We start from the raw sequence: 13435 nt of genomic DNA, 5'->3' as shown, positions 1-13435 counted from the left end.
CACATACTAAAGTATGACTTTTTTTCATGATTTTGGACCACATACTAAAGTATGACTTTTTTCATGATTTTGGACCACATACTAAAGTATGACTTTTTTTCATGATTTTGGACCACATACTAAAGTATGACTTTTTTTTCATGATTTTGGACCACATACTAAAGTATGACTTTTTTTTCATGATTTTGGACCACATACTAAAGTATGACTTTTTTTCATGATTTTGGACATACTTATATTCATGAAAAAATGACGACATACTATACCATGACTTTTCTGATGAAAAATTGACAACATACTACGCTATGACTTTTCTGATGAAAAATTGACGACATACTACGCTATGACTTTTTTGATGAAAAATTGACGACATAGTATGCAATGACTTTTTTGATGAAAAATTGACGACATACTACGCTATGACTTTTTTGATGAAAAATTGACAACATACTATGCTATGATTTTTCTGATGAAAAATTGACAACTTACTACGCTATGACTTTTCTCATCAAAAATTGACGACATACTACGCTATGACTTTTCTGATGAAAAATTGACGACATACTACACTATGACTTTTTCATGAAAAAATTACGACATACTACACTATGATTTTTTTGATGAAAAATTGACGACATACTACACTATGATTTTTTTTGATGAAAAATTGACGACATACTATGCTATGACTTTTTTGATGAAAAATTGACGACATACTACGCTATGACTTTTTTGATGAAAAATTGACGACATACTATACTATGACTTTTTCATGAAAAAATTACGACATACTACACTATGATTTTTTGATGAAAAAATGTCGACATACTACGCTATGACTTTTTTGATGAAAAAGACGATATACTATACTGTGACATTTCTGATGAAAAATTGATGACACAGTAAACTATGACTTTTTTGATGAAAAAATGACGACATAATATCCTGTGACGTTTTTGATGACAAGTTGACGCTATATCTACTATGACCTTTTTCATGAAAAAATGACGACATACTATACTATGACTTTTTTTATTGACATAATGATTCCATATTGTACTGTGACTTTTCTTTAAGAACATTATGGCGTGCTATACTATGGCTTTTTTAAAATTAGTTTTTCATGTTACCATGTCGACCATTGGTGAGTTGCATACTTACTATTGTGCTAGCGTTGATGTAGTCTGAGCGTGAAGGGTTGATCTCGGCTTTCAGCTTCACCCTGGAGTGGTCATCTGAGGGAGAGCAGTGTCAATTAACATCTCAACATCTACTTTTCCCCATTTATCCATTGATACTAATATTCCATAGCTGTCTTTTGAATCATTTCAGACACATTTCTTCCAAGTTCAGCCTGACATGTTAGGTATCTTTACACTCACAGGGCACAGAGTCGGGGCAGCGGTTCTTCTTGGTGTTGGCATCGCTCTGAGCCACAGAGACGGCGCTGGGCTCGGCCTGGTAGGAACACAGAGCCTCCCACTCTTTCATCAGACGGTCCTTGTTCCTCAGGTGGTCCTCCATGTAGGCCTGAGGGACGTTAGCAACACAGTCAATCTTTGAATAAATCATTACATGCAAAGTAAATGTCTATATTTGTTGACTGATTCATTTGACATCAGTGTAAATCTTTGTGGAGGCAGCTGACCAGGATCATGTGACCGGTGGAGATGTCCATGTTGGCCTGGGCTGGCTCCTCGCACCATGATGGCGTGCTGCTGTGGGAGCTTGGACTGGGCTGGGCTCCGTCGCTGAACTGAGACGACACGCTGCTCACCCTGGAGTCGGCGCCTCCGCCTCCTGCTGCTCCTGCTCCACCACCTCCGACACCAGCACCGCCTGCTCCTCCCCCTCCAGCACCTACTCCTCCGCTTGCTCCTCCCACGGCGCCGAGGGCAGCAGCTTCCAGACGTCCGAAGGGGCCTTTAGAGGCCATGTGCTGGCGACACAGGTCCTGGTGAGCCAGTTATGCTTGCATCACTGCTTTATCACTTTTATACTGTTATTTTAATAAATATTTTAAATCTATTAAATGAGCTTTTGTTGAGTTTATTTGGTAACTGTGTGCTGCACAATCTGCAGATATGCCAATATACAGCAGCTCATTTGGCTAATAAGCTTTACCAGTATTGATATATCCACTTTTATCCCAGCCTGATTTTAGTGACCATAATTCTCTTCTGCAGTGGATAAATCATCGTGTTGTGCAGCGTTAAATTCATTGAGGAAAACTATGATGAAAATCTAACAACCTTTATTCCATGACAAACACGAGAGGATGATGAGCTTAAACACATCTTGATCATAAAAACTGATACAAAATCTATGGTTAACTTTTGTTGACGAGACAAACAATGTTTTGAATTTTCATTGACTAAAATATTTTGAAATTTTGTTGACATAATTTTGTGAATTTTCATCGACTTAAACTTTTTGAATTTTGCTGACTAAAATGTTTTGAGTTTTCGTCAAGTAAAACCTTTTGAATTTTCATCTACCAAAATGTTTTGAATTTTTGTTGACTAAACTGTTTTAAATGTTTGTCAACTACATGTTCTGAATATTTGTCAGCCTAACCATTTAGAATTTTTGTTGAATAAATGTTTTGATATTTAATCAACTAAAACATTTTGAATTCTTGTCAACAAATTGAATAAAACGCTTTGAGTTTTTGTCGACTGAAATACTTTGAATTTTTGACATAACTTTTTGAATTTTCATCAACTTAAACTTTTTGAATTTTGCTGACTAAAATGTTTTGAATTTTTGTCGACAAACATTTGAATTTTCATCTGCCAAAATGTTTTGAATTTTCATTGACTAAAACGTTTTAAATTTTTGTCGCATAAACATTCTGAATATTTGTCAACCAAAAAGTTTTGAATTTTTGTTGAATAAAAAGTTTTGAATTTTCATCACCTGTAATGTTTGAATTTTTGTTGGCTAAAACATTTTGATTTTTCGTCAATTAAAATGTTATGAATTTTCGTAGACTAAAAATGTTTTGGAATTTTCGTGGACTAAGATGTTTTGAATTGTCATTGGCTAAAATATTTTGCATTTTTGATGACTAAAACATTTTGAATTCTTTTCAACAATTTTTAAATTTTCTTTGAATAAAACATTTTGAGTTGTTGTCGACTAAAATACTTTGAATTTTTATTGATGTAACTTTTTGAATTTTCATCAACTTAAACTTTTTGAATTTTGCTGACTAAAATGTTTTGAATTTTCGTTGACTAAAATGTTTTCAATTTTTGTCGCATAAATGTTCTGAATATTTGTCAACCTAAACGTTTTGAATTTTGTTGAATAAAAAGTTTTGAATTTTCATCAACTGTAATGTTTTGAATTTTTGTTGACTAAAACATTTTGAATTCTTTTCAACAATGTTTTAAATTTTCTTTGAATAAAACATTTTTGAATTTTGCTGACTAAAATGTTTTGAATTTTCATTGACTAAAATGTTTTAAATTTTTGTCGCATAAAAGTTCTGAATATTTGTTGAATAAAAAGTTTTGAATTTTCATTGACATAACTGTGAATTTTCATCAACTTAAACTTTTTGAATTTTGCTGATTAAAACATTTTGAGTGTTCAGCAACTAAAAGGTTTTGAATTTATGTTGAACATATCTTGAAATTTCATTGAAAAAATATTTTGAATTTTTGTCAACCAAAATGTTTTAACTTTCATAAACTAAAATGTGTTGAATCTTCTTCTAATAAAATGTTTTGAATTTCTGTCAGCTAAACCTCGCCTAAAAGTATGAAGGATCAAAATGACTTTAACGTGACCAAAACAAATAACCATTTTCATCTCAAAACACTAAATCTGAAAAAGTTGTCATAATTAATACTGCATACTCGTTATCATGTCGGCCCACCAGCAGATGGAGACATGAAATAGAAAACTTGTCAGTATGCAAAATGAGACAGAACTTGTTCCATTTTAAAGCCGATACCGATGACGTGCTGATATGATCGTGCATCCCTAGTTTATAAGATATAATTGTAGTTTATAGGCCATATTTGTAGTCTTTCTCTCCTCACCTGATACTCCTGGTGGGTGAAGGTGCCCCCCTCTGGTCCCAGACCCAGCTTCTTTGCCGCCAGTCGGTGGGCGTGGTGACGCAGGCAGGCGATGGTCATGGCCGCCACCAGGATGCTGCCGATGCAGGCCATGGCCACCAGTGTGGCGAACACCCAGCGGGAGCCACTGGGCTGGACTCGGGTTGCCAGGGGCAACGCCTTCCCATCATTCCTCTGTGGGAGGAAGCAAACAGAAAGGATAAATAATCAGACATTAGCTAATGAGGTGGGGGAGGCGTCTCTGACCCAGCGGCACAAAAACATCCCTCAGTCCTGCTGCATGTCCTCTCTGCATCGTATCCTTTGTCCCCCTCTGCTCCTCGTCACCCCCAGCTCTCCCCCCTCCACTTCATCCCTCCTCTCCTTGGATGAATTGTCTCTGCTGACCTCTCTGACCTCCTCCTTCCTCTCCGTGGGCCTCAGGAATGTGAGGCGCTCTCTGAAACACATTAAGTCGGAGCTGGGGGGCCGAAAGGCGACTTCACCTGCTATTATAAAGGGGCCACGGTGGGGCTCAGAGCGCAGCAGAGACACGCCAGGCTGCACGTGGCTGAAGGTGCTTCACTGCTCCACGTTTATACAAGAACCTAAACCATGATTCAATCACCACAAAGTCAAGATGTCCTCTCTTATCTTTAATCTGTGGAGCTAAGAGACAGTTCATTTATCACTGCTCATATTACAAGAAATAAATCCTTAAGAAAGCCCTTAAAAACTCTCCTTAAATATGTGACAGAGTCAGAGCTGCAGAAACACTGTGTCAGTGCTCAGATAATTAAACACCTGCAGTTAAACTCACCAACAAAAGCTCCACATACATTACAAACATCATGTAAATATGATGATGCAGATGTCACTAAATGACCTCGAAAGTGTCACAACATTGTTAATATATGAACATAACTGTCACTATAAAATGACTGAGTCATCTTCATGAGCATCAACCATCAGAATGAACTGATTAATAATTAAACTCTGTGTTAACAATAACGTGTTAATGAGTTGGTTTTTCATGTGTTCACTCACCAAACACACGATGCAGATAAACTTTCCTGCCGTCCTGCTGCACTCACACGGACCAGAAACTCCCACAGTGTCAAGTTAGACTGAAATTAAAGTAACTGGACTTCCAGGACTGACTTTCACAATAAAAGTGTTCCTTTTTTCTATATATATAAAATTATTATTATCATCATTTTGGTACAAGTTTGAATGAAGGATGTGTTTCCAGATCATGATCTTGTTGCATTTAAACATTTAACAATGATGGAAGTAGATTGACTCAAGTCCTGCATTTATTTTGAAGCAGTCTACTTCTACTTTAAACTAAAATAAATAAATTAAAAAAATAAAAAATTAAACTCCCAAACAGTTTATGCAGCTGAAACCATTAGATTATTACTAAAATAAAATAAATAATAAAATCTGATGTTTTGTTATAAATTGAAATCCCCAACATTTTATACAACTAAATACATTAGATTACTACTTAAATAAAATCTGGTGTTTTGTTAAAAATTAAAATACCTCAGAAATCTATACTGCTGAAACCATTAGATTACTATCAAAATAAAATTAAATTAAATTAAATTAAATTAAATTAAATTAAATTAAATTAAATTAAATTTGATGTTTAATTATAAATTAAACTCCCGAACAGTTTATGGAGCTGAAACCATTAGATTATTACTAAAATAAAATAAAATCGCATAAAATGAAATAGAATAAAATAAAATAAGATGAAATAGAATAAAATAAAATAAAATAGAATGAAATAAAAAAAATGAAATAGAATAAAATGAAATGAAATAAAATAAAATAAAATAAAATATAATAAAATAAGATGAAATACAATAGAATAAAATAAAATTAAATAAAATGAAATAAGATGACATACAATAAAATGAAATAAAATAGAATAAAATAAAATAGAATAAATTAAATAATATAGAATACAATAAAATAAGATGAAATACAATAAAATACAATAAAATAAAATGAAATAAAATAAAACTAAAATAGAATGAAATAAAATAAAATGAAATAGAATAAAATGAAATGAAATAAAATAGAATAAAATTAAATACAATAGAATATAATAAAATAAGATGAAATACAATAAAATACAATAAAATAAAATGACATAAAATAAAATAAAATAAAATGAAATGAAATAAAATCTGAAGTAACATTATTTTCAACTCAGCTATTTATCAAAACAGTTGTCAAGTCATTTTCTGTCAGTCAACTAGTTGATTTACTGCTTCAGTTGTATCAACTGTTGGGGCGTTGGATTTATAACCAAACATGAGATTTTATAAACTTTTCTGATATTTTCTGCAAAATGAACTAAAAGTAAAGCTGACAGATCAATGATGATAAATGTCCCGCACTGTGCTCTGAGCAGCTCAGCAGCATCAAGAGAAAAATGCTAAAGTTGTACTGACGTACTTGAGTCAGTGTTTAGTTACGCTGCACCACTGCATATGTTCATATGACTGTGTCATACTTATGGACTTTTACTGAAGTAAAGATTTGGATGCATCTTATCTGGTCTTCCTCCAGCTGTCACGTGCAACCCTCTCTGCTGCCTCTTCTTCTTCTTCTTCTCTGAACACTTGTCAGGTGTCACTCACCTCTCCGACGCCGCTCTGCAGCACCTTCAGACCCGTCTCTGCCTCCAGGAAGTTCTTCTCTGCAACTGCAGCAACCAGACAATGAAACAATCACTGTGTGAGGAGTTCTTGACAGCACTGCGGAGTACGACACTGCAGCTCTCAGTCATCACGGGTCGAGTCACCTGTGCTCAGTAACATACCAGCTTTCTCCGCCACCTCTCCAGCCGTCAGGTTCTTGCTGTTGGGTCTGATCCTGAAGGTGATGGAAGGTCCCACGACGCTGCAGGAAACACACAACAGCACATACACACACCAGTTACACACACATGTGCTGTACTGGAGCACTGTCTCAACATGCTACTTCACACTGTCACTGCACTGATCTCAGAGCTGCAGCTGCTGCACACGTCAGAGTTCCAGCACAGGAAGGCTTCAGGAATCACGCAAAATATTTGACACAGTTAATGGAATTATTTACATTACTTAAAGAGTATTTTCATAACTCTCACGTTGCTCTTACTGAAATGAACAACTGTGTTTAAATGATGTTTTATTCTTATTTCTTCTTTTCTTCAAACCTAAAAACAAATATTGAGTTCATCTTGATTCAGGTGCAGCGACCTGCTGTTTGTGTTCTCAGTGTCACGTTACAGGATTTCACCTGCATGTTGTCTGCTTCAACTCTTCAGGACTTCGTCAGCTTTTATTTTATTTTCATTGTATTTTCTTTCTGCTGTATATGTTTTCATTTTTTACCTTCACTTTTGCGTCTTTTTTTTTCTTGTATTATTGATAAGCTTTTAAAATTGTGAGTAAACAGTTTGTGTTTCTGATGCATTTTATTTATTTATTTATTTATTTATTTATTTATTTATTTTATACTGTTTTGTTTTTCTCATTGCATTCTACTTTTACTGCTAAAACTAATAATAATAATAATTAGTAGTAATAATAATAATAATTATTATTATTACTAATAATTATTATTAGTAATAATTATTAATAAACTAATAATTATTATTAGTAATAATAATAATAATACTAATTAAATAAATAATTTAAAAAAAACATGATATACTACTACTACTACTACTAATAATAACTAGTAATAACAATAATTATTAGTAATAATAATAATTATTATTATAATATCATGGGTTATTTTTTTAATCTGCTATTATTTATTTATTTATTTATTTATTCATTTATTTTTACCAGCAAAATTCTTTTACTTTTTTCTGATTTTTATTTTGGTTTGATTATTTTCTTTCAATACTTGTGCAAAGTCATTTTTTATTTTTATTTATGTGTGTGAATGAATTATTTGTGTCATTTTTCAGTTTGCGACCAGCTCAGTAAAATCTTTTTAAATTAACTGCAGGTCATTTTTCATCATCATAATATTTATCTACAGTTTTTATTATTTCATGTCGACTCCAGGAAGTCACTGAGACCTGACTACAGATCTGCAGCGGTAAGTTCTGGCTGTAAGGTCAAAGGTCAGGGGTCAGGGGTCAGTGCAGGGCGAAGGGTCAGACAGGCAGCAGAGAGGACGAGCAGCATGAAAGCAGTCAGTCACGTCCACATGCAGCCGCTCAGCTGGAGACCACAGCAGGTGATGATGTCACACAGGGACGTTCTGGGGGAGGGGCGGGCTTAACTACAGCGCCTGGCGGTGCTCTGGCTCCTACCTGATGTTGATGACGGAGCCGGTGGAGAGGCCCGCCCTCTCTGACAGCAGCTCCAACAGACGCACCCCGTCGTTCAGACTGAGGGGGCTGCAGCGACAAAACGCACACATTCATACACACAGACACACACACTGATACACACACACACAGACACACACACTGATACACACACTATTACACACAGACACACACACTGATACACACACTGGTACACACAGACACACAGGTACACACACTGGTACACACAGACACACAGACACACACACATACACACACACACACACACACACTGCTCTCCACCAGCATCCTCTATCCTTCCTTCCTTCCTTCCTTCCTTCCTTCCTTCATTTCTGTCCTCATGTCCTTTCCTTGCTCTCACCCTTTCCTCCTCTCCCTCCTTTTGCTCTCATTCTTGTCACCTTCCAGATTTTCCTTCCCTTTGCTCTCTTCCTTCCTTCCCCTCTTTCCTGTCTTCCTTCCTTTCGTCCTGTCTGTCTTTCTTTCTTTCTTTCTTTCTTTCTTTCTTTCTCTTTATTTCTTTCCGTTTCCTTCCTTCCTTTCCTTCTTTCTTCCCACCTTTTTCCTTCTTTCCTTCCTTTCTTTCTTCCCTCCTTCCATTCTTCCTATTTTCCTTCCTTCCTTTCTTTATCCTTCCTTGATTTCTTTCTTTCTTTCTTTCTTTCCTGTCTTTCTTCCTTTATTCCTTCCTTCCTTCCGTTCTGTCTTCCTTTCCTCTTCCTTCCGTCCTTCCTTCCTTCCTTCCTTCCTTCCTTCCTTCCTTCCCTTTGTCCTTTCTTTCTTTCTTTCTTTCTTTCTTTCTTTCTTTCTTTCTTCTGTCCTTCCTTTCTTTGTCTTCCTGTCTTTCTTCCTTTCCTCTTTCTTTCTTTCTTTCTTTCTTTCTTTCTTTCTTTCTTCCTTCCTTCCTTCCTTTCTTTCTGTCTTTCTTCCTTTCCTCTTCCTTTCTTTCTTCCTTCCCTCCTTCCATTCTTCCTCTTTTCCTTCATTCCTTTCTTTCTTCCTTCCATTCTTCCTATTTTCCTTCCTTCTGTTCTTTATCCTTCCTTGATTTCTTTCTTTCTTTCTTTCTTTGTTTCTTTCTTTCTTTCTTTCCTGTCTTTCTTCCTTCCTTCCTTCCTTCCTTTCTTCCTTTCCTCTTTCTTTCTTTCTTTCTTTCTTTTTTCCTTCCTTCCTTCCTTCCTTCCTTCCTTTCTGTCTTTCTTCCTTTCTTCTTCTGTCCTTCCTTCCTTCCTTCCTTTCTTCCTTCCTTCCTTTCTTTCTGTCTTTCTTCCTTTCCTCTTCTGTCCTTCCTTCCTTCCTTTCTTCCTTCTTTCCTTCCTTCCTTCCTTCCTTCCTTCCTTCCTTCCTTCCTTCCTTCTTTTTAATTTCATGCCTTCTTCGCAACTTTCCCTTCTTCTTTTCCTTTCCTCTGCTTTCATCCTTTCCTACTTTCCATCTCCTTCTTCCAACTTTCCCTCCTTTTACTTTCCTTCTTTCCTTCTATCCTTTCACCTCGCTCTCTTTCTTTAATCGTCCCCCTCCTTTCCCTCCTTTTGGTCTCAATCTTTCCTCCTTCCCTTTTTTTAATTTCTTTCCTTCTTCACAAATTTCTCTTCATCATTTCCTGTAACTCTTTTCTTCTCCTCCTTCGCTTCCCTTTACTTGATTTTCTTTTTCTTTTTTTCTTTTTTTTGAGGCCTCCTCCCACCTCCACGTCTCCTCCACTCACACAAACAAACTCAACAACATGAAGACGCCACGCTCACTCGCATGTGTTACATCACTTCCTGGTTGATGGAGGAGGCGAGCGTTCGTACCTCTGATTGGTGACGATGTAGCCGAACTCCTCAGCTTTGGTCGCTGGTTCATCTTTGGCTGCCGCAGCGGGAGTCAGATCCTCCTGAGCTGCTTCTGGTTTGGGTGGTTTGTTGGTGGAGGGCGGAGCCTCAATGGCGGCCATCTTGTACGCCATTGAACCCTCTGAGACCTGATGATACACATCGTTGAGTACGGCCATTTTCTGTTGCTTCAAACTTTTATATTGTACTTTTTCTACAGCTGTTACTTTGAAAATGTTTTTATGAATATATTTTAACACCAAAATAAAACAAAGACATGTGCTCACCTTTTTTCCTGCCGCAGCGCTGTTCCCATATTTATCTAAACAGGAAACAAAAATAATCATCAATAATGCAGCACAAGTTATATTTAGACGTACTGAGACTATTTTAACCCACTTCCTGGTTATATAAGATGAGCATCCATCCATCTTAAGATCCAGATATCGCTGTGACAACAGTTTCATCAGGACTGCATCCAATTTAGAGGCTAAAACTAAACACATCTTACATTTTAAGCACGTTTGTGCCTCAGTAAAATCTGATCAGATAATAAACTGTTTCCTTTGAGGAGAGACCAGGATGATGACTGTGTCTGTTAAGTTCATTCTTCAGAATGAGATGGATGCAGGCTCACAGTGACCTTTAGCCTTCAACCACCAAATATTCAGTTCATTCTTGAGTCCAACTGGATGTTTGTGCCAAATTTGTGGAAATTTTCTGAAGACCTTCTTGAGATATTGCATTCAAGAGAATGACAGGGACGCAAGATCAAAGTGACCTTTAGCCTTCAACCACCAAATTCTAATCAGTTCATTCTTGAGTCCAAGTGGATGTTTGTGTCAAATCTGGAGAAATTCCTTTTAGGTATTCTTGACATATCGTGTTTATTAGAATGAGAAAGATGCTAGGTCACAGTGACTTTTGGTCTTCAACCACCGAATTGTAATCAATTCATTCCTGAGTCCAAGTGGACGTTTGTGCCAAAATTATGGAAATTCCCCTGAAGACCTTATTGAGATATTGCGCTCAAGAGAATGCCACGGACACAAGATCACAGTGACCTTTAGCCTTCAACCACCAAATTCTAATCAGTTCATTCTTGAGTCCAAGTGGACATTTGTGCCAAATTTGAGGAAATTTCCCAAAGGCCTTCTTGAAATATTGCATTCAAGAGAATGACACGGACACAAGATCACAGTGACCTTTAGCCTTCAACCACCAAATTCTAATCAGTTCATTCTTGAGTCCAAGTGGACATTTGTGCCAAATTTGAGGAAATTTCCCAAAGGCCTTCTTGAAATATTGCGTTCAAGAGAATGACACGGACACAAGATCACAGTGACCTTTAGCCTTCAACCACCAAATTCTAATCAGTTCATTCTTGAGTCCAAGTGGATGTTTGTGTCAAATCTGGAGAAATTCCTTTTAGGTATTCTTGACATATCGTGTTTATTAGAATGAGAAAGATGCCAGGTCACAGTGACTTTTGGTCTTCAACCACCGAATTGTAATCAATCCATTCCTGAGTCCAAGTGGACGTTTGTGCCAAAATTATGGAAATTCCCCTGAAGACCTTATTGAGATATTGCGCTCAAGAGAATGCCACGGACACAAGATCACAGTGACCTTTAGCCTTCAACCACCAAATTCTAATCAGTTCATTCCTGAGTCCAAGTGGACATTTGTGCCAAATTTGAGGAAATTTCCCAAAGGCCTTCTTGAAATATTGCGTTCAAGAGAATGACACGGACACAAGATCACAGTGACCTTTAGCCTTCAACCACCAAATTCTAATCAGTTCATTCTTGAGTCCAAGTGGATGTTTGTGTCAAATCTGGAGAAATTCCTTTTAGGTATTCTTGACATATCGTGTTTATTAGAATGAGAAAGATGCTAGGTCACAGTGACTTTTGGTCTTCAACCACCGAATTGTAATCAATTCATTCCTGAGTCCAAGTGGACGTTTGTGCCAAAATTATGGAAATTCCCCTGAAGACCTTATTGAGATATTGCGCTCAAGAGAATGCCACGGACACAAGATCACAGTGACCTTTAGCCTTCAACCACCAAATTGTAATCAGTTCATTCCTGAGTCCAAGTGGACATTTGTGCCAAATTTGTGAAAATTCTCTGAAGGCCTTCTTAAGATATTGTGTTCAAGAGAATGCCATGGACACAAGATCACAGTGACCTTTGATCGTCAACCAACGAATTCTGCTCAGTTCATTCTTGAGTCCAAGTGGGTGTTTGTGCCAAATCTAGAGAAATTCCCTTAAGGTGTTCTTGACATATCGTGTTTACGAGAATGAGAAAGATGCTAGGTCACAGTGACCTTTGGTCTTCAACCACCGAATTGTAATCAGTTCATTCTTGAGTCCAAGTGGGCGTTGTGCCAAATTTGTGGAAATTCCCCTGAAGACCTTGAGACCTTTGACCTTTGACCAACAAATTCTAATCAGTTCATCCTTTAGTCCAAGTGGACTGAAGGACATAATGCCTGTTGTCCTGCCTATTGCCAGCGCGAAGGTGAAAAAAACATGAAAGTAGCTCTTTTATTTTGACAATTAAAGACATTTACACCAAAAATTAATGCAGAAAATGCAGAGGATCCCAAACCCCTCGTTTCAGTCGTCCCCAGCGTTGAAACAAACCCTACGGCCCTGGCCTTAACACAACTTTTGTCCCATTCTCAGAACCATCAGACAGAAACGACGGCAGTTTTTAAGCCCTCGTATTCCCTTCAGTTATCTCCTCTTTATGAATGAGTGTGTGCAGCTTTAACAGCAGCGATTAAATGAAGAGCAGACGGACCTTTGATTTGTTTGTGGGCGTAAGAGCTCTCCATCTGCAGCTGCTTCAGAGCCGCCGGCAAGTTGTCTCTCTGCTCGGGGGACAAATCCTTCACGTCGAGGCCGTAGTGGTCGAGCAGCAGAGCCAGCCTCTGCAGAGAGCGCTCTGGAAAACACAGTGAAACGCACACATGGTAGAGCTCAGACATACTGAGTGTACTTTACTGTACTTTATAAAACAACAGTCAATATTTTGGGAGATTTGATGTAGCAAACAAATATTTAGGCCAAGACTAATCGACTAATGAACATCCATCCATCATTTTCTTCCGCTTATCCAGGGTCAGGTCTCAGGGGCAGCAGGCCAAGCAAAGCACCCCAGACCTCCCTCTCCCCAACGACACTTCC

The 13435-nt window shown here is 37.2% G+C and overlaps 1 protein-coding gene across 2 annotated transcripts in view; it reads right to left on the bottom strand.

The window, feature by feature from the left end:
- Positions 1 to 847: 847 nt before the first annotated feature.
- The window catches only part of LOC125884818 (receptor-type tyrosine-protein phosphatase-like N), a 36219-nt gene continuing 23631 nt past the window's right edge, over positions 848 to 13435 (bottom strand). The window contains exons 7-16 of one of the 2 annotated variants that reach the window (XM_049570061.1): positions 13050 to 13193; positions 10523 to 10557; positions 10215 to 10384; positions 8401 to 8487; positions 6910 to 6989; positions 6728 to 6792; positions 4053 to 4265; positions 1649 to 1954; positions 1383 to 1530; positions 848 to 1235 (exon numbers count right to left, since the gene is read on the bottom strand). In XM_049570061.1, coding sequence (XP_049426018.1) covers positions 1114 to 1235; positions 1383 to 1530; positions 1649 to 1954; positions 4053 to 4265; positions 6728 to 6792; positions 6910 to 6989; positions 8401 to 8487; positions 10215 to 10384; positions 10523 to 10557; positions 13050 to 13193 — 1370 coding nt within the window. In that variant the 3' untranslated portion in view covers positions 848 to 1113. The remainder of the gene's footprint in view (positions 1236 to 1382; positions 1531 to 1648; positions 1955 to 4052; positions 4266 to 6727; positions 6793 to 6909; positions 6990 to 8400; positions 8488 to 10214; positions 10385 to 10522; positions 10558 to 13049; positions 13194 to 13435) is intronic. The other variant, XM_049570060.1, reaches the window with a different exon arrangement.

This window comes from Epinephelus fuscoguttatus, linkage group LG24, assembly GCF_011397635.1.
Source record: "Epinephelus fuscoguttatus linkage group LG24, E.fuscoguttatus.final_Chr_v1".
Classification (NCBI taxonomy): Eukaryota; Metazoa; Chordata; class Actinopteri; order Perciformes; family Serranidae; genus Epinephelus; species Epinephelus fuscoguttatus.
Note: the sequence above shows the minus strand (reverse complement) of the source record. Positions and strands in the feature narration are given on the sequence as shown.